Below are 21,944 nucleotides of genomic sequence, written 5' to 3' on the forward strand. Positions count from 1 at the left end.
AGTGTCTTGGCATCACTTCTCATCCTTCCTTTGGAGTCCATTCCGGCGTCATGTGAAAGGGGTTCACGGTGGTGTCTCTCGCCCTAGACCGGACCCTCCTCTTTCCAGCTCATCCGTCAGTGCCGACGTCCTAGCCACGGTCGTCCCGGTGGGAAGTGTCCCTGTCCTCGCTGTCCCCGGTTCATCCCGGTCGAAGGATGAGCGATCCGGGGAAGGGCAGCTCCGCCTCTGCCGCGGCCCCAGCTCCAGGGTCGGATACTTACAAAGGCTGGCTTTTTAAATGGACCAACTATTTGAAAGGGTACCAGCGGAGATGGTTTGTCCTCAGCAATGGCCTGCTTTCATATTACAGGTAAATAAAGATGCAGGGTGCAGTATTTCTCAAAGTAAACGCGGACTTGGTCGCTTCATGTGTCTGTGCATCCTTACAGCTGGCTGCCTCAGCTGGCTAGCATCAGGCTAACAGCTAGCTGTCAAACGCACAGAGTCAGCTGTCTGTTCCCTTCAAGCTGACAGTGATAAATACGTTGACGGTTTTACTTTGAATGACTCTATATTGATGAAAGGCACCAATACATATGGATACTCACACAGCAGTAATGGCAACACAACTTCTAAGTCATTAAAGTGTCAGGAAGGGGCTACAGTTGGTATGGACGTTAGCTAGCATAGTAAGCTAATTTGCTAGTCAGTCTGTGACAGCTGGATACTCCTCGGTATTATATATATATATTTATATATATAAAACTCCTCTATTAAAGGTGTTGTTAGAAAAGACAACGTCAACGACAAAATGTAATTCATGATAAATGTCATGTTTTTGGTTGCTAAATCAATTAATTAATTGCATTAGATAGAGTTAAAAAGCCACTCTGAATGATGACCGAAACGAGATGCAAGAGATTGTTGCTAAGATTATCATCCATCTCTTTCACTCTGATAGACAGAGCTGTGAGCTAACCTTAGATTTACAATAGCGTAACACCTGTGGCTGTGCTTCATGCAAGTGTTTGAAGTGTAATGAGTTTTACAGAGATTCTACATAGCACTTGACTTGTTATTGATTAATTTTAGCCCTGATACTGCAAGACCGGAAGTTTTTTTATATCATCCATTGAGCCGTTTTACCAGAAAATGTGACAAGACCTTTGTCCTCCCTCTTAACTTCTTTCGTTTTTAGTTACTTAATTACAACAACAAAAAACCTCATAGTTGTAATACTCTGAAGCAATCGTATACACTTCTTAAAGTCAGTCTTCCTTGGTGCTTAAGGTATGATTACAGGGCATTAAAGATTTGACTGCAACTAAAGCTGCCGTATCAGTGAGTCCTTGAATTGTATAGTACAGTAGACCTGTCTCGTTTTCTTCTCAGCTGCAGGACAGTAGGACTCATGTTTCCACAGGTGTGGCAGTAGACTAGAGGCACCATAAAGCACAACACACATTTAATACTTCTGCCAAAAAAACATTCCGTGTGCCTTATCACAGAGGATTCCTGTATATTGTAAAGTGTAATGGTGGTCTGATTAGATTGTAAAACAGCAACACTTTATAATTGTCAGTCTAATGTTAACCTTACCATCAGGTGAATAAACCGTCACATGGTCTGTGGAAGTCCCTCAAGGTACAATGTCTAGCACTTTCAGAGCTGTCACCTGAGCCAGCCCCAGGATTGTGATTGTTTTGTCCCTAAAGAGCTCGGTACTTTCACTTGATTTCACTGCTGGGCTTTTGCTTGTTCAACCATCTAGCTTTCTTTCACTTTGTATGCTTTTTTCAACATTCAAATACTCTGCCATATCGCCTTCTGGGCCACGTTGTCCTTTGTGCACTTCATTAGTTCCCGTTTCAGTCTGGGTCCTGGGACTGCAGGCCAACGGTCATACAGTAAATGCCATCTTGTAAAATTAGAATGTTCAGATCAGGTCAACGCCACATTCAGAGCCCATTTCATCCCACCCTACAGCACCCTTTTGTCTTGCGTTGTCAGCAGTGCTATTTGACACAGAGGTAAAGTAGCCAAAGTCCTACTCCTGCCTGAGCTTGTGGTGAAAGAAAAGACGCCTGTTGCCTCTCCCCTCTATGAATAGTCCATTATGTTGTAAGGTGACTGCTGTACCTGAAGTAAAGGTAGCCCATAGACATCTGAGCTCAGAGGCAGTGAAGCAACGGGTTGTCCCCCCCTGATGTCTTCCTGGCAGACCGCATTGTGTGTGTCTGACTCCAGGCTTTGTGCTCCTCTGCCTGCCTGCCTGCCTCTATTGTTAGGGAAGTGACAGGGAAACAGACAAAGTTCCTTGTCCAAAAATATAAGGACTGAAACATAGAGAATATTCCAGTTCTTCTACCAATACTAATAATAATAGGACCGCTCACATTTTCAATATGACTTATCAGTTGTTTGATGTTCAGTATTTGTTTGCCCCTTTTTTAAATGCCAGTTTGTATTCCAGATACATCTAGAGTGACTGACTTCTCAATAAGAGGTCTAGCCCATAACCTGATAGAGATGTTCCATTCCCAAGGCCTGCTGTTTTCAGAGGCTTGACTCTCCAAGTCGTCGCTGAGACGCCAAAGGGCAATGGAGGACGGTAATCGATGCTTGGAGTCTGGGCGGACTAACACACTCAGCACTTGCGCCTGTTTAAGTGTAATGAGTTTTACAGAGATTCAACATAGCACTTGTTATTGATTCATTTAGGCTCTGTGTTGCAAGACTGGCAGTCTTTTAGACTTCATCAGCCATGAGGGCTTTTTTGTCTTAATCATCCAAAAGAGCCTAATCGAGCCGTTTCACCAGGACATGTATCAAGATCTTTGTCCTCCCTCTCACACTGAGCTTCTTTCATTTTTAATTCCTTAATTTAAAAGAAAAACTCAAAGTGGTAATACTCTGAACCAATCTTACTCACTTCTTAAAATCAGTCTTCCTTGGTGCTTAAGGTATGCTTACGGAGCTTAAAGGTTTGAGTGCAATTATAGCTGCCATATCAGTGACTCCTTTTATAGTGCGGTCGGCCTGCCTCGTCTCCTTCTCAGCTGCAGGGTAGTGACTAGATAATACATTTAAAAACGCAGTGGTGGTAAGGTACCTTTTTGTGTCCCTTTGGAGAGTCAGGTTGTTGTGTTTTGGCTCGTGGGTGCAGGGTGGCGTGATGAGAGAGTGGTCAGCTCGCCCGCTTTGGGCCCAGCTGGAGGGACGAGCCCGTCTGAACCCTGTTTACTAGCCTGGCACATCAGCAGAGTGACTGGAGCAAGAGATGGGGCTGCTGTGATCTAATTTAGTTAATGGGCTTTCAGTTGGCTGTGTGTGTGTGTGTGTGTGTGTGTGTGTGTGTGTGTGTGTGTGTGTGTGTGTGTGTGTGTGTGTGTGTGTGTGTGTGTGTGTGTGTGTGTGTGTGTGTGTGTGTGTGTGTGTGTGTGTGTGTGTGTGTGTGTGTGTGTGTGTGTGTGTGTGTGTGTGTGTGTGTGTGTGTGTGTGTGTGTGTGTGTGTGTGTGTGTGTGTGTGTGTGTGTGTGTGTGTGTGTGTGTGTGTGTGTGTGTGTGTGTGTGTGTGTGTGTGTGTGTGTGTGTGTGTGTGTGTGTGTGTGTGTGTGGCCACATTCTCAGCCTCTCATCTGCCTGCAGGCCACGTCATGTTCACCGTGTTGCTGCTGTTTCATGGCGTTGGTTTTCTTGTCTTGTTTCCCTTCTGTTTTCAGCACAGCACTTTCCCCAGCGTTTCTCTGGCTGTCCCTCCATGACTTGTGATATTTCCGCCCCCAGCCTCTACAGAACCTTTCTACGTTCTCATGCTCTGAGTACTGTGTTGTATTTCCTCTGCCTGTCTGTGTACAAATCTCCGCATGCTGTGTGGCTGTCTGTCGTGTGTTGTTCACTGGTTGTTGTTCTGTCATTACATGCTCCAGATCGGTGGATTTGTGTTTTATCAGGATATGTGCACAGGGGACTGACAGGTAAAGCACTGCAACTCTTTCCTGGCTCAGCTCAACATGCAGGACCCTCTCTCATGTCCTCAGCTGCACTCACCTTCACCCCCTCCCCTCCTAGTGCCTTAATGTCCCTGTAGTCTCTCTCTTTCCCAGCTTTTGTGGTTTCCTTGTCTGTTTATTTCATGGCCTTTGCATGGCCTTGCCTTCCCACAGGGCGAAACGATCAGTGTGGACCTCATCTTACTCGTCAGCAGCACCTTGGGTTTGTTGACCCACTTACAGACAGGACTCGGCAGCTGAGCTCGGGCTTGGCAAGTCTGGAAAGAGCGATGTTGAGGGTCCCTGCCCCTCTCCACACGGCCCCACACGGCTCCAGTGCGATCTGGTCTGCGGCGCTGATGTGCACCAAGCGCCGCCAGAAGAGCAGAACACTGAAATGCTTGTTGTGGATTGGCATTATAACAAGACTTGACTTCAGCAAGTAGAAGCGGTGTGAGGGAAATCACTGCCTGGCAGAACTTATTAATGCACTTCAACCTCTGACTAAATAAGGCAATGTCAAAGTAGACTGGTGTAGTGTTAAGAGCTGCTGGCTGGCAGCTGCCGGTGGCAACAAAGGCTCACTGAAGATGGATAAACGGATGTTAGCACCCGCAATTGCAAATGCATCCACACGACTGCATGGCTGCATGCTTCAGTTTGGGTGGGTTCTGAGGGTATGGATGGGCTATCATGTGACCCTGCAACACATCCTCCATCCATTTTCAACGCAAGGGGGGGGCCCCTTAGCGTCCATTTTCAGCTTTCCGGGATGTCCATATGCTTCTATGGACGCTCATGGAAGCACGGCATTCGTTTGTGTCGACTGCCCTTAAAGGCAATGAGAGCGTCCATTCTCATTGGATAACGGAGAATTGTACACCCGGAAGTGAGTATTCCCCTTAGGCCTACTGTCGATTGATTTTACAGTGATATCTGCACTACTCGTCGACTAAAAAACACCAGATTATCCTTGTTAATTACACAACATTGATTGGTTTAAATTGTGTGCAATGCTTTTGTATTTTTCCCCCTTCGATTAGGAGAAACAAATCTTTTTTCGGAGTAAAGGATGGCAGAAGACACTACACTACCCATAATCCCCAGCTATCGTTTGGACTACACCATGTGCTCTGTTTGACAAACCCCATGATAGTCCTCAAGCTCTGTGATTGGAGAGTGTGCTCCGAGGGTTACCGAGCCTCCAACAGCACTTGAAATGGGATGGAACCACGGCAGACTGTCCAAAACTGGATTTGAACGGGTCCACCGCGTCCACCGCGTCCCCCCTCCCCCACCCCGTCCCCAGAACTACACATGCTGGCTATTCTGTTTCGCAACATGTTCTCTATGGCACGTCTCTACTGGGAGTTGTAGTTTTAAAAGACGTTTTCGTATTTCCCATAATAAGAAGTTGCCAGTATTAAACTGTGTACATCCCTGGAGGTTTAGGGGACAGGAAACACTCACATTTAAAACATATAATTAATAAATGGGTGAAAATTGCTCGTGCCCATAATGGGCAGCATTAATATATATACACACATGCCAGCTAAGGTCAGAAGAGCTTTATTTAACAGCTGGTCTTATGTTTGTGACCCCTCCTCTTGTTCATTGATAACATTACATTACATTAATTGATAAGCCTGAAACATGCACTTGTCAAGGTTCAGAGGCACATTTTGCAAATATGGCAGTAGCCATCGATCATCTTAAGATAAGATATACTTTATTGGTCCCAAGTTGGAACATTTGCGTTACATCAGCATGTGTAACAGTTGTAAATATGCAGTTGTGTTTATTTGTAAATCATTTAGTATAATCACACAAATTCTGTGTTTTATATTTAACAATTCTGTGTTCTTTATTTATTGATTGTTCAAAACCTGACAAGGCCGGAGATGAAATATCTACATACATCTCATAAGAGTATAATACATATGTATAACATCAGTTAAAATAAGTGCTTCAACATAGTTAACATTGCTGGAGGCATGCACACATATTGATAGATGTCTTGTAATGCACTGTTGAGGAACCTGCGACCCAAGTTTTTCATTCAGTGCAGAACTACACCATAGTTGTGTAGGCCTATATGATATGTCAATAAACCTTAGAACATCTTGAAATCTTGAAAGGGATGTGCAAAATAGTCATTATATACGGTCTTTAATGAACTATTAGTAGAGAATAACGAGTAATGAATATACTTTATAAGGATCCTATTAATATCTAATAATGAAATTTCAATAACATGTTTTAACCACCAGGTGTCCCTTTATATCAGCTGTGCACCGTTATGGTGTAAATACAGCCTATCTACCAATTCGATCAAATATAAAAGTCAGCCGAATTAGTGTTGATACTGCAAGGAGACGTATTGTGTAAAAATAAATGTAAGATGTTGTTTAATGGCTGATATATTTATGATCCACGTCACGTTTTCAGTTCCTCATGTTTGTCTTCTCATCAGGGCTCTATAAATACAGAACTACGGCAGATATGTAATATGTAATGCAGCCGAACCGTGTATTACAATGCCGGTATGTGATGACTTTCAAAGAGAAAAGCAAGCACACTCGGAATAAGGTATTATTTTATTTTTAAAAAATGTTTTCGGTCTGTTTCCGGTATTTGTTAATGACAATGTGCTGTGAGATGTGAGACTGGAATTGCACAGGGGAAAATAACGTATCTTTAGATGCGGATTTGGTTAAACTAATATGTTTGCGCTGTGGACCAACACTATACATTGACGGGGAAGGGGGTAGCAATAAAGATAACACCATTAAACAGTTACACAACATAACAGACATAATATCGATAGCAGCGTCCCTAGCAACCACCTTGGTAACAATGACACGATTTCCTGAAGTAATCTTCGTAATAACTAGCAAACTAAAGATTATGTACATCCACTGCACACATAATCTGAAATAACAACTCATATTTCTCGCATCAAATGACATCAAAACGCATTTTAATGGCCAAACTAACTTTAAAACAGGCATTTTACACCGAGAATAAAACGAAGTTCGGCCATGTTTTTTTTCTGCAGGGAGAAATTTGAAGATCACGTGACGTCAAACAGAGGACATGGTGTAGTCCAAACGATAGCTGGGGATTCTGGGTAGTGTAGTGTCTTCTGCCATCCTTTACTCCGAAAATTTTTTGTTTCTCCGAATCAAAGGGGAAAAATACAAAAGCATTGCACACAATTTAAACCAATCAATGTTGTGTAATTAACAAGGATAATCTGTTTTTTTTAGTCGATGAGTAGTGCAGATATCACTGTAAAATCAATCGTCAGTAAGGGGAATACTTACCGTTATCCAATGAGAATGGACGCTCTCATTGCTTTTAAGGGCAGTCGACACAAACGAATGCCGTGCTTCCATGAGCGTCCATAGAAGCATATGGACATCCCGGAAAGCTGAAAATTGACGCTAAGGGCCCCCCCCTTGCGTTGAAAATGGACTCTAAGGCCCCCCCCCCTTGCGTTGGAAAAAGCCGGCAGGGGACTTTACATAACGTCAACATAGGCCGACCTGGGAGTGAGGATGTGTTGGACCCTGAAGGTTGAGGATGTGTTGGTTTAATTTTTAAACTACCAGCACAGCATGTGATTTTGCTGATTACTTGCTGCTCGTGGATGAGGGTCTTAATCAGCCAAATCAGCTGTCTGTGGTGGTGGGGGGGGGTGGTGACTGCATACGCTCTCTGCGGGGCATGATGTTCCATCCCTGCTCTGAAACTAGGCTTCTCTCACCGTGACAGGATGACAGGCAGCCAGCTTCCCACCACACGATTATAAACGTTTCTCTTTCTTTTAGTTTTCTCTTTTATCCCAAACCCCATTAAAAAAAAAAAAAAAACAGTTCGACAGTGTTTTCTGTTCTGGATGTCTTACAAAAGTATTAACTTTATTCTGCAGGTGTTTCATTGAAAGAGGTTTTGGAAACATGCACACTATAAATTGGCTCACACACACACACACACACACACACACACACACACACACACACACACACACACACAGTGCATATTCTTAACGCTCTTGCCCTTTGTTCTAATCTCTTGCTCTGCTGCTTTGGCTCTCTTCTGTCGCTCTCTTTTTCTACCACCTCTCGCACTGTGGTCTCTCTTTGTTCACGCTGCTATTCATTGTTTGGTTTAGTTCGATACAGAGGCTTGGAGGCAGACAATGGCCTTGTTATCTAGACTACTGTGGTCCACTGCATGGCTGCAACAGTTGGTGTTACTGGACTAGGCTGCACAGCATACCCAAAATGCAGCACACTGAATGTCAGCAAGGCCACACTGAGCGAATAAGAAGTTCAAACTATCCAATTTGTTTACCATTGGCTAATAAAGGTTCGCTTCTCATGATTAGATCGGTGTGATACAGAGAAGGTGTGTGTTTAGTTTAACTACCGAGAGCATTCTCTGCTGCTTGGCTTTCAAAGTGAGTCCTTGTAATATAATGTGTGGCATTTCTCTGTCCCTCCTTGCCTCCCTGCTTGCGCTTATTGGCCATAATAGTATCAAATGCACGTTCCTACATGCAATACTCAAAGTGACAAACGGCAGTGTACAGTTCTTTATGTGTTCTTTCTCTGTCTCTTTCTCCGCCTGGTGTTTTGTCGCAGGACGCAGGCAGAGATGGCCCATACTTGCCGAGGAACAATCAACTTGGCCACGGCGCACATCGACACAGAGGACGCGTGCAACATTGTCCTGAGCAGTGGCGGCCGCACTTACCACCTCAAGGCTAGCACAGAAGTGGAGCGGCAGAGATGGGTCACGGCACTGGAGCTGGCCAAAGCCAAAGCCATCCGCATGATTAACGATCAGTCTGGTAAGGGCAGGAACATTAAGCTGCGTGCGAGGCTTGTTATAGTCTAAGTGCGAGCTGTAAGAGCGAAACACACCCATGAGGCTCATATATGAACGGGCAGGTCCTTGACAAATAAAGGCTAGGGTCAACATACCCGAGTGTTTATCTTGTGTTTGACTTTGTTAGATCCAGAATCCACGGTGAACAGTGAGTCAGGGACAACATAGTCCTCAGGCCAGCCTGGATATTTGGGTTGTATTTCATTTTCCTGTGTCCCCTGACATTTGATAATCAGCACAGTCCCATCTCACTTCCTCCTCTTCTTTGATGTAATTTAGATTCCACTTTAAGCCAGGAGGGGGCAGCGCCGTCTGCTCGGTTCAACAACAAACCTGCACATGCCAATGGTACTGTGAACGAACTGGGCTTGCATTCAGCCCGACAACAGAGCACTCTCATTTCCAAGGCAACTTCTTCTTCCGTGGTTGTATTTGGTGTTGCAGGTCAAAGGCTGTGGGAAAAGCCAGAGAGGACCGTTTTTCTTCGCTTTTCACCCTGGCATCGTCCTAAAGCCTCTCGTCTCACTCTTTTGCAGACTAGGTCTACAGAGACTGAGACAGGATATATATTCTCCTGGCCTCCATTTTAAATTCAGATCACTATATATATAGACGGTGTGACAATGGAAGTGCTTTACAGCTCACCACTCCAGAAAGCAGGAGAGGAGTAGTATGTATTCTGAAAAAGTCAGGCTACCCACCTGCTGGATGTGTCTGATTGGTTTTGTGTGTCTGTATTCTCCTTTCTGTAGCAGCTTGTGTTCAGCCGCAGTACACCCATACCAATGTTTTTTATTTAGGGTCTTCTCTTAATTCATTGCTTGTTTTGATCACCAAACCTTGATCATGAAGCACAGAAGAAATACAGAAATATAAAACATGCACACGTTTGCTGCCATTTGTATTTATGAATCAGCTCATTGTTTGTATTTTGTTAAAGCTTTTACTTAGTTACTGCTTTAATGCTTACCTTGTCTTAAAGAATATATGTGTGTCTTTCTGTTTCCTAACTATTCCTTTCCCATCTGCTCTGGCTGTGGAAGGAGGACGCTGTGTGAGTCCGTCTTCAGAAAACTAATGATCTGTTAATGCTATTGAAGGTATTGAAGGACGTTGGTGGTTTTGCCGTCCGGCTCTTTGAGAGCATCCTGTTCCTAGTCCACACAAACAAGCATCAGTGGCATTCATTAACCTGCCCTCCTCTCTGTCGGGGGAACAAAGAGCTCCCATTGATCTCCTCAGCTCAGAGGAGGAGCAACGTGTACACCCAGGGCACATCATGTGTGTACACAACTTCCTATCCTTGATGTGGCTGGTTGTTTTATAACCTCGTCTAATTACACATTTATCTTTTCATCTTATCCCTAGAAGAAGGTTTTAACATCTTAAATCCCATCATGCACTGTGAGACAGCTCTGATCTAAGGGGACCTTGTTGCCTGTGAGCCATGAGATGAGTTTCTTTGTATAACTGACCTGAACCCTAAATCAATCACTTCTCATTAGTACTGGTGCCACAGCTCTCCATGTATAATCCTTTCTTTTAAATGGCCTGTTATTCCATGAGTGTCTCTCATTCACATTTGGTTTAAATTGGATTTCAAGAAGCTTACCAAAGCTTGTGTCTGCAGTCGGAGGCATACATCCAGACGGTGGCAGTGTTTCCCTTCCCTTTAACCTGCCCCCTCTCACGGGTTAGCTTGCCATGTCTTTGCCACTGCTTGTGAAAGTGAGCTTGTAGCCCTTGAATCACTGGTAAATGTGCGAGTCTGACATGTCATTCCTTTTTAACTCAACACCAAAGCTGAACGTTTGCTTGGATGGTGAAGTGAGGTGGAAACTGAAATGGTTAAGTGCAAGTTGGTGTAAAAGGTGCCGGAACCAGTCATCCAGTCAGTGCTTTCTCTTGATGAGGCCGACATAGAGCTGAGGAAGGCAGGAGCATAACAGCAGCAGCGACAGATCCAAGCTCCCGTTTGCACTATTGCCAGTTCTTAAAGAACAGTACATCGATCAGCAGGTTCATATTTGGGGCCGTCCTGGTGTCACTTGTTACATATGGTCGTCACATACATATTGTCGAGGTTCTGATACTGTCACGATAACATTTTGTCGTCTTGCTTGTTATTTTCCTCTTAATTTCTCCTTTTGTTTGACATCCCCTCTGGAATTCTCCCTTCACAGTAAAAGATAGGGCTCCATGGTCCTGATGCAGAATATCCGGATTAGGACAGTGTCCTTAAACAAGTCGGATGTTTTCCCTCCCCTCCTGGTCCTGGCTGTCTCCCTGTTTCCCCCCTACATCGCTCTTCCTCTCTCTCCCGGCCCCCTCTCACTCGATGTCTGGTTTTCCCGCCCCCTCCCTCTTTTCCTCCCTCTCCTGCTCTCTCTCAGAAAGCCGCTTTCCTTCTAGCGGGGGTTTTAGTTCTGAATGGAATGACCTAATGCTTTACTCCAACTCTGCACTCGTGTCTTTTGCTTAAAACATTGCTGGTGTCCTGCAAAGTCTGGAGGGAGACATAGAGACGGGATAGGGCGCAGTTTTTCTTTTGTAAGTACCCAGGTTTCTTTCCTCCATGCTGTGTTCAGGAATGTGCGTGCGTGTTTGTCTGCATACATGTGAGTTTGGTTAAAAGGATTAGATTCTTGGGTAAACATGTTGGTGCTTACATTCCGGTACATTGGTGACTGGTTCTATTGGAAAAGTCAAGTATGTCTGTGATTTCTATTGTTAGACAAAGGGTGTTTACAGTCCCAGAGCTCATTCAGGTGACGAACTGTGCTTTGAAATTGGAAAACATTGCATTATTATTCAAGAAGTTTGCTGGTAAAATATAAAAAGGTTTCTCCTTTAACAGTGAGTTAAAGACATTGTTAAAGAATTCATTGTATTGTTTTGCTATTTTCCCGATGTGATGGGGATGAATCTCTCTGTGCTGGGAAGGACACTCTGGTTCAATGGCTGAGAGTGTAAGATTATTTGTATTACTCCAGTCAACATGGCAATACATATTGATTTAGTAATACATGTATTCCGATGACAGATGTAGGAAACTAAGTCCTATCTAAATGTTGCCAAAAATCCATTTGAAAGTGTTGTATTTTCACATTTTGTCCCACTACTTCCCTAGCTTGTGAAAGGATGTTATAATACGAAGGACGGTGTATTTATCCTCATCAATTAGTTCCGCCGCGGCCGTGTGTCGAATCTCTTGCCCTTGTTTATCTTGGATGTAAAAGAGTGTGGTGGCCGAGGCCAATTGGCAAGTTACGCTCAATCCCCAATGACAAGCGGGATGGAAACGAAGAGAGTGAGTGAGTGTTGTAACATAACAAACTAGCTAAATGGAACAGCCAGAAATGATTGCATGGGTTTTTGTGTAATCCTTTATTTTGCCAGCCTTATTTAGGTTCCTTTCCCATTTCTGTGTCAAACCTGTTGTGATTGTTACAGCCGTGTCGCTGAGAAGTCAAACCTTTTAGAAATAACAGAGGCCTGATTTCTGAGGATAGAAATATAATCATAAGAATTACATATTGTATGTACGTTTGTCACAGTGTGTCTTTGTGATTATGTGTGGGAGCTTAAGCTAGATAATTAGGTTTGGATATTGTGCTGGTGTTAGTCTTGCTTCTTGTATCTGACATGGCTGCTTTGGTATAATATAAACAATTTTTTCCTCAATGAAATGGATCTATATGTTGTGCTAATCATGACTCTATACAGTCAGTGGTCAGCACCATTATAGCACTGCTTTGTTATGGGACTCAGACTGCATTACTGGCATTATTGAACTGTCCTTTGTTGTACTGGGACTATTTCTGCTCTGCGTGGCTCCATGCAACCAGTGACCTGCTGTACGCTGCATCAAACCTGAACCCATTATCAGCTCACATTGTGTCCCAGCGACCGCCACATTTTCTCTCTCACTCATACTGTATGTTTTCGGCAGAAAGGAGAAGTTGAGAATGTGGATTAAAGGCAGGTTATTATAATATAAATGAGTTCAATATTGTGCAGGGACAATAAAGGTTCAGTATTCAGGTTTTCCATTTTCCTCTTCTTTCAGCCTCTTAGGCAAGGCAAGGTTATTTATATACACCTTTCAGCACCAGGCAATTCAAGGTGCTTTACAAAAATGAAAGACATTCAGACAAAGGCATTTAAAAACAGTAAAAGATAATAAAAGAAACATTAAAACAAAAACAAAAAATGAAAGACATTAAGAAAATGGCATTTAAAATCGGTCATTAAAAAGAAAAGCTAATAAAATAAACATTAAAAGTTACAGTGCAGTCTAAGATATGAATAGTTCAATTCTTTCGGTTCTTGATTTTTAATTTATTCACAGAACCTCCCTTTGGAAATCCGAACATTTCCGTCCCGATTATTCATTTAGATTGTTTTCACCATGTTATGCTCGCATGACATCCACAATCGGACCCTCAGGAGGGTGTACTAGCCCCCTACTCTGCTTTGCGTTCCATAACAAAGTCTTTAGGTGTTACCTGAACACCCTGTGTTACCAAAACACTATTTTTCACCCGTCTGTGCTATGATACTTGTTCCTCAGTACAAATCACCCAAAAACTGATCGTAAACCCTGGCTACGACGGATATCCCAAATATCCTACTTTCGAGCAGTCCCTCTCATAAATGTCATGGAGTTTAATGACGTTTACATTTAAAACATTAAAAGAAAAAATACATGGATAAAAGTTACAGTGCAGTCTAAGATATGAATAGTTCAATTAAAAGCAGCAACAAAAAGAAAAGTCTTCAGCCTGGATTTAAAAGTAGTCAGAGCTGCAGCGGACCTGCAGGTTTCTGGGCGTTTGTTCCAGATATTTGGAGCATAATAACTGAACGCTGCTTCTCTGTTTAGTTCTGACTCTGGGGACAGAAAGCTGACCAGTCCCAGAAGACCTGAGAGATCTGGATGGTTCATAATTTAGCAGTGGATTTCGATTTGGTGACACCCTTTCTCATTGGTCAGGTGTACGAGTGTTGAGTGTTTTTCCCACAGCCATGCGCTCTGCCACACTGGGCTGGAAACTGATTGGCTATTGTTGAAAATCCACAACAGTTTGAATCTCCTTTTTCTATAAGTAATATTATTTTAAACATTTGATGCAAAACGCAGTGAGTGATAAAACATTATTTCTATTATATTTATGAAGTATCCCTTCTAGCCAGCTCTTTGTTTATAACAGTAAACACGATGACAGGATGTTTGCGGTTCAATGGTTTCTTTCCTTTCCTTTTGTTCTTGTGTGTGTGTCTTTTCTTTTGGCGAGAGCTCGCATCAATTTGACCTTTGGTTTTTATCTCCATGGCGGCTGGTCTGCGTCTTTACATTGTCCATGATGGGGATATACAGTATATATGAAAAACATGGTTCATGGTGGGCATGACACTCGTTCAAGGGATGGAGAAAGAGGTCAGTCCTGTGGGTGGGTGGTGTGAAGTAGGATTATTTTGTTCCTTCAGTTCACAACAGTGTTGTAGTCAAGTCACCAATTCACGAGTCCAAGTCACCCTCGATTCACCACTCTTCGAGTCCGAGTCCAAGTCCGAGTCACCAAGGGAGAGTTGTAGTCGAGTCCGAGTCCAAGTCCGAGTCACCCAAGGAGTGTCCAAGTCGAGTCCGAGTCCGAGTCATCATTACCTGTGTTCGAGTCCGAGTCCAATTCCGAGTCACTTAAGAAGAGTCCAAGTCAAGTCCGAGTCACAAGTCTTCATGTATTAATCTTCGTGGATATATGTTTTGAAATGTAGCTGCTCCTCTACATTGCTGTTATCCTGTCAATTGAACTGCTGTGAAGCGAGTTTGGCTACAATTCTTGTAATAGGTGCTATACAAATATAAAGCTTATTTCTAATATTATTATTATTATTATATATAAATAAACTATATTTAAAATGAGTTACCTTTTAGAGAAGTGATTATATTTGTATGCCAATATTTTCCTATGGTAAAGTTTTCGTTTTGCACTTTTATTTTGATAGTAATAAGATTGGGACTCTTATTTTGAAGGAACTTTTACGGGTTAAATCAGTTTACCGATAAAGATTTAGCCCCAGAAAGCACATGGCTACTTAGCATGCAAAATGATGTCATTATGCATGTTAAGTAGCCATGTGCTTTCGTGTTATCGGCTGAATCTTTATTTATTGATTAGATCACGTTACTCTGATGATAGTGTTCAAGACAGCCTATATGTCTGAACTCGACCCTTAGAGTAATGTGTTACGGAGCCTTCTCTTCTATATTGTTTCCACATAACGAGCATTTTGCTGCTCTTTTCCAATGTGGAAGCAGAATGTGTGAAAGCATACAGCACGATGCGGGGTGTGTCTGTAGACATCTCTAGACTGGAACAGCGGGGCCCAGTACGTGAACTCGCCATACAGGAGGACATCAGACTCCAGAGAAAATGTGCTCGAGTCCGAGTCCAAGTCGGAGCGTCAATGTACGAGTCGAGTCCGAGTCATCGTGGGGGGGGGGAATTCACGAGTCCGAGTCCGAGTCCAAGTCATCCTGTGCGAGAATTCACGAGTCCAAGTCCGAGTCGCGTCAATCAGTGCGCGAGTCCGAGTCAAGTCACGAGTCCCGAAAATCGGCACTCAAGTCCGACTCGAGTCCGAGTCCAGGACTCGAGTACTCCATCTCTGGTTCACAACACTTGCTACAATGCTCAAAATGTATGATCATTTTGAACCAAGCTTGAGTGGACACAATTTAGATGGGAAAACACATTTTATATTCCCACCGTTGGGCATTTATTAGTTTGGAAACTTTTTGGCACAACAGCCACAGTCACTGATTCTTTATTTACTATGGATGCTGGCAACAGTCACATAGTCCAAAGTGAAGGTGATGTTTGACCAATAGTGGTCGAGGCGGGATTTGAGACAGTTAACCGAGATGTCCAGTCACCAAGGGGTGTGTGTGTGTGTGTGTGTGTGTGTGTGTGTGTGTGTGTGTGTGTGTGTGTGTGTGTGTGTGTGTGTGTGTGTGTGTGTGTTCGTCTGCGTCTGTCCGACACCGGCATTTGTTTTCAAATGACCATGAACAGTAATGTACACACATCTGGCTAACTCCATAGATAGCCTATATGCGGGTGTTCCCAAAATAAATTAGTTGAATCTTAATCTCGATGTAGTGCTAAATGCTGTCGGACGTGCACCGGAACGAACGTCACTATCATAATATCTTCACACACACACACACACACACACACACACACACACACACACACACACACACACACACACACACACACACACACACACACACACACACACACACACACACACACACACACACACACACACACACACACACACACACACACACACACACACACACACACACACACACACACACACACACACACACAGGCTGTTGCATACAATTAGCCTCTGTTGCTACCTGCTGGTGAGTAAATATTAAAATCAGTTAAAATTGACAACCGGTCCGCGATGTCTTTTTAATGTATCTGCCGGTCCTTGGCACAATAAAGGTTGGGAACCCCTGGGCTAGAAAACACCTTTTTAAGTTTGTGGATAATGCAAAGCAGGTTTCAGATCTTTGAAAACACATACAGTATATGCATTGCACTGCAGACACAGTTTAGGACATGACATATTATTTCAGAAATGTTTAAACCTTACTATTCAGTTTTCTTTCAAAGCAGACTCTCAACCTTTCAAACGTTAGTTGTAATGTTTCCATATGTGACTTGAGTCTAACTATGTACGCTAACATATAAAGGTATCTGTTTAAGATTGAATGTTAAAGTGAGGACTAGGTCTCATGTGGTGATAATGGCTCACACTGACACAGAAATACGTCGTTAAAACGATCTCTACAGTCTTTGCAAGGATGCCGTCCTGACCTCAAGCCTATTAAACTGAACATGCAAGACATCCCACGAATATCACTGAACTGAAACTCTTCCTTAGTGAGCAAATGTTCAAAATACTGCTCACTTCCGCAGCTCTGGTCGGCTACCATGGAAACGTTTGGTTGTGCTTATCGCTTAGGAGGAGGATTTGTCACGTCTTCACTGCAACATTTATATACTTTTTCAAAAGCCAGGCTATTTGTATTCAGGACATAAAAACTGTCTACCTGTAAACACATATTTAGATGTAATGTTAGATCAATGATCTGACTAATTATTGTGCCATTAAAGATTAAATCAACTATAGTGTGTTAGGCATGTGGAGGGATGGTTCTTACGGCATCGATGCACAACTCCTACCTGGCCTCAAGTCTATTAATCAGGGATGAGTAAGGGCGATGCGGGCCGGTGATTCATCGCAACGGCATTTTGAGAGTCCGCTGTAATTCCCCTCTGCTGCTGCAGCACTGACATGAAGTGTTGTCTGTTTGCGATAGCTACATCAGTATGCCTAAGCCAGTGCAGTTTGACGCAGGAGGCAATTCATCTTGACTCTTAGATTTGTGGTTAATTAAAAATCTTCACATCCTTTGGAGCATCGGGTTGTTATCGCCACAGGAGGAGAATCAGTCGATCGATTTGAGTCTCTCTGGGTCTTACTGTAGGCGTTCTGGCTTTAGCTCGTATAATGTGGTCCTTTAGATTGATATGGCTTTCGCTGCTTGAATCGACACAGTCAAATGTTTTCTAAAGGTCTGCAACTCAGAATGTGACTTCTAAAATGTCATTTTCCTTTTGAAATGAATTCCTTCCCGCAAGGCAACCATTCTTTGAAGCGATCTGGTTTTAATGAGCTTGTGCTTTCCGGCTGTGGGCAGCGTTTGGGTTCCTTGTTCTTAATGCGGTAATGAGGCTGTAACTCGTGCTCTTTGAACAGCCTCTTTAGATGCTAACAAAGATCAGGGAAACCGAGGGCTCTTTCTTTTTTGCTTAACTGTGGGATTTGTAAAAGTACATATGTGATATTTTGGGTGACTTAATTTAACTTCAGAGAAAGTTCGTTTTTAAAACTAGTATTCTCTGATGGAGATGATGCAGTGTTGGAGTCACCTACATTTAGAAATAAGGGTGTCGTTTCTAACAGGAAAATGGCGTAAAAATAAATAAGATGATTTTGTTTTTACCATTTCATCTAAATGAGTAATAATAATGTTAATAAGTATACTATATTCCGGTTAGTTTTGCGTGGGCTACTTGATATTTACCACATTCAGTCGTTTAAAATTTGATATAAAATACAACAATGCTTACAAATGCCTTCCAACGTGATTTTACTGACCTCAGTTCAAACCATAGTTTATACTAATACACTTTATTTATATAGAACAGTTTGTACTCCAAATACAGGAAGTGCTTAACATTTATATTATCCGAAAACAAGAAAAATAACGGACTGTTAAAACAATTCAATCATATATCCCATGACAACCCAGTCTCACGGCATTTCGTGTTATAGTCACGACATTTAATCTATTGATTGGTGTTGGTGAACACGATTTCCCCCTTTTTTCGTGTCACACAGAACGATTTTAAAAGCAATGTATTTCTATTGGTAGTATGTTTCGTGCCTGCAGTATAATATCTATATCTGTATAATGTCTGACTTTTTTTGCCGTCCGCGATGGAAAAGAAATGGCTCAGAGCCTCAGAATACTGAAATCTGTATTTTTTTAAATCTTTGTTTCCTTCTAATTTGTTATTCTTTTCTAAATAACACACTGTTATTTACCAATAACACACAATTATCAGTCACCGGAAACAGACGTAGGCGATACACACAAGTCCGACATTATACGATTTAAAATAAAAACAATAATCGTGGCTTGATATTGAGTAAAAAAATGTTTTTATGAAACCCACAGCTTCCGGTCTTCCAAGACCCGAGCGGACAAAAAGACGTGGTGCGGGCACGAAACACACTACCAATAGAAATACCTTGCTGTTAAAATCGTTCTGTGTGACACGAAAAAAAGGGGAACATTTGGAAAATGTTTCCAACTTGAATTGACTGAATTTATTTGAAAGGTGGTTTTATTAACACATGAATACTACTGTGTCATATTTTTACATTTATATCTAAGAAGTACAATATAAGAAAAGCACAAGTTTCATTTGTGGGCCATATTCCATTATACTTTTTGAATTTGCTAAGGGCCGATTCAAAATGGTCCGCGGGCCGCATTTGGCCCCCGGGCCGTCGTTTGGACACCCCTGACACTGATCTAAGGTGTAGTAGGAGTGTCCTCTCAAATTTAAATCCACACATTATCGCTCAACACTACGCATAGCTTATGTGTATTCTGGGCTACAGTTTCAACATAATTAAAACTAAGCAAAACATGCTAAATATTTAATTTCTAAAGGTAATTAAAACTAAAGCTAGGCACTTTGTTTATACATTATTAAAACACGCCTAACGGAGATCACTGCAATAAGGTCCTTTTGAGCCGATTGGGTGGTTGGACTTTCGTACAAACAAAAATAATGTATTTACTAATAAACTGGAATTAGAGTTTATTACCAATCGCAGGCAGTTCACAATAACGAGATTAAGATATTAATATATCACGATTACATTACATCATCATTAACATAATGAAAATACCACTTAATGACATACGACCAAGTTCTCCATTCTTAATGTCTGAAACAACAAGCTTAATAAATCATTTTTGATATATTTTGCATCATTGCTTTCTATTAGCGTACAACTAAACTCGCAGAATTGACTGAGGTGGTTGTACTGATCATCATGATGTGGTTAAGCTAAGATTAGATTCAATATAGACCTAGAGATGTGTTCGCAGGATAGGGGAGTTAGTTCAGGTGGCTGAGGTGACCTTGACTCACAGGACAGTGAGATGTACACTGTCAGTGATATTTTATAATAACCTTCACCTGATTTGAAATGGGAGGGAGGGAGTGAGGTTTGTTAGAACAGCTCAGGGCTAGCTACCGTATACTGCATGTGCTGTGACCTTTCTGCGGGAGGTCAGATTTGAAGTGATCAGCACCAGAAACAGAGTGTGACCGAGGAAGGGCAAATCAGTAAGAGAGGAAATGGACAATTTCTTGAAGGGATGTTGGGTTTGACCTTTTGCCCTTGGTTTAGTAGCGAGATTTATATGTCAAAACTTCATCTGAAACCTTTTCACCCCTCGTCTCCTCCTACATAAGCTCCTCGTGGTGTTGTTTTTGAAGCGACACTGCCTTTACTCATTACCATCTCTGCCGTTCGCTTTCCTGGAAGAGTTGACTTTTCTGTCAGGCTATGAGAGAACAGACCGAGAGAGAGAGGGGGGTTACAGAGAGGAAGCAGTGCATGCTGGTCTACGTTTTGACTGCTGGCTGCTGAGTCCTATCTCCTCTCTGCTTCACTCTCTCTCCCTCCCTCCTTCCCTCTCCCAATCTGCACCGCACTGAGAGAAGCATGTGCAGGAGAACTGTCAATGTGCCGAGCTTTGTGAGTGTGTGTAGCGGCGGGTTTCCGGAAAAGCCACACGAGGGAGAGCGTGCCCTCTTTGCTGTGTGCACGTGTGTGAGTATGCATGTATGTGTGAGCACGCTGCGATGCTGAACAGGGAAAGTCGCTGCCTCTGCCCCCCCCCCTCGATGGGATGATGTAGTGTCCCGGGGTCTCAGGAGCAGAGAGGGGGATGAAGGGCCGGAGCTGCTGGGAGTCGGGGACGGTCCGCTCCCTCTGCCATTCGGGCTGCCTGAGTAAAGTCAACCAGGGTCAGTACAGCTAATGCTATCAGACATTAGCACGGAGCTGTCACACTCCTCTCCATCTGTCCAATGACAACAACCTTCCTCATCCTTCTTTCTCCTCCTCATCGTAGCTGTCATCCCTCCATCCATCCATCTCTCTCTCTCTCTTGCTGCTGTCATCTGTCACCATGGAGGCTCTCCTCTCTGCAGCCTCCCCTCACAATGCAGCGCCTCATGCTGTAATGAGAGCAGTGTCCTCTCTCCTGCACCCCCTAACTGCTTCCTTCCCTCTTTCCCTTCTTCCTCCTGCTCACACACATTTCCCATCTCTTCACTGCGCCTGCTCCACCAAAAATGTGCATATGGATGAGTTGGACCCTTTTAATGCCTACATGATGGGTTGGCAGCGTGAAACTGCGTAGGGCTGCAACCAAATATAAATTACACTTCTTGTATTATTATTTTCTTGATTAATAATTATTATTATTAATAGAGTTGTTTGATCTTTAAAATATCAGAAAATGGGGATAAAATGCTGATACTAATTTCCCAAAGCCCAAGATAACGTCCTCAAAGGTTGATTTGTCGAACACTTGAAACACAATTCATAGATAATCTGTTTTCTGGATTAGAGAAGTAAAGAAACCAAAACAGGTTGAAATGTAAGAAACTAATATTAAAGAAGTTTGACTTTTTTTGTAAAATAAGTCCATGGTAGATTATTCAAATAGTTGACAATATATAATATGGGAGTAGTTTTATTTCTATCATTTTAAAGTGTAAGAAGCACATGCTATATTTCCAAGGGTCCTAAAGTGCAAACTTTACAACAAGACAAGTATAGTGTAAGGAATCCATCATTAGTTTGCGCTGTCCCATTAAAGCAATACTAGCCTGCATAATACGTTGTCATAAAATGTTAATAGTGAGACATTTTGCAAAGATATTACTGCTCATCACAGGTTAGTAGCATCAGTGTACTTTATGGTGTATGTACTTTAAATGAAAATGTACTTTTGGAGTACAACATGAAGATATGTGTTCCCCTTCATTGCACATCTTAGTCGGTCTTCCACCTCTCTCACGTCATCTTGTTCCTGCTCGTGGCAGAGTTGCACTGCGTTGAGTTGAACAGCTGTGCTCTTCAGCCCCAGGCTTTCTGGCTTTGTTTCTGTATGTTCACTGAGATGAGTCGGGCATAGGTAATATCCGCCATGTTGTTTTACGACTTTTCATAATACACTTTTGCACACTCTGCAATATTAATGTTGTTGGGTGTGATTAGGTTACAGAACAAAACTGAGCTGCAACCAGCACATCACAACTCTGCAATCGATTCCACGGTCTGAAACCCCTCAGGGACAACATGCTATAGTACTCGCTGTTCTCTTAT

General features: G+C 42.7%; 1 protein-coding gene across 5 annotated transcripts in view; it reads left to right on the plus strand.

The window, feature by feature from the left end:
• Window positions 1–21,944, plus strand: part of osbp2b (oxysterol binding protein 2b) — a 47,306-nt gene continuing 25,362 nt past the window's right edge. The window contains exons 1-3 of one of the 5 annotated variants that reach the window (XM_071204416.1): window positions 4–352; window positions 3,912–3,959; window positions 8,624–8,832. In XM_071204416.1, the coding sequence (XP_071060517.1) occupies window positions 198–352; window positions 3,912–3,959; window positions 8,624–8,832 (412 nt within the window). In that variant the 5' untranslated portion in view covers window positions 4–197. Of the gene's footprint in view, window positions 353–3,911; window positions 3,960–8,623; window positions 8,833–20,344; window positions 20,576–21,944 lie in introns of those variants that run through there. The other 4 variants (XM_034091172.2, XM_034091173.2, XM_034091171.2 and 1 more) reach the window with 4 other exon arrangements.

Source organism: Pseudochaenichthys georgianus, chromosome 9 (assembly GCF_902827115.2).
Source record: "Pseudochaenichthys georgianus chromosome 9, fPseGeo1.2, whole genome shotgun sequence".
Taxonomy (NCBI): Eukaryota; Metazoa; Chordata; class Actinopteri; order Perciformes; family Channichthyidae; genus Pseudochaenichthys; species Pseudochaenichthys georgianus.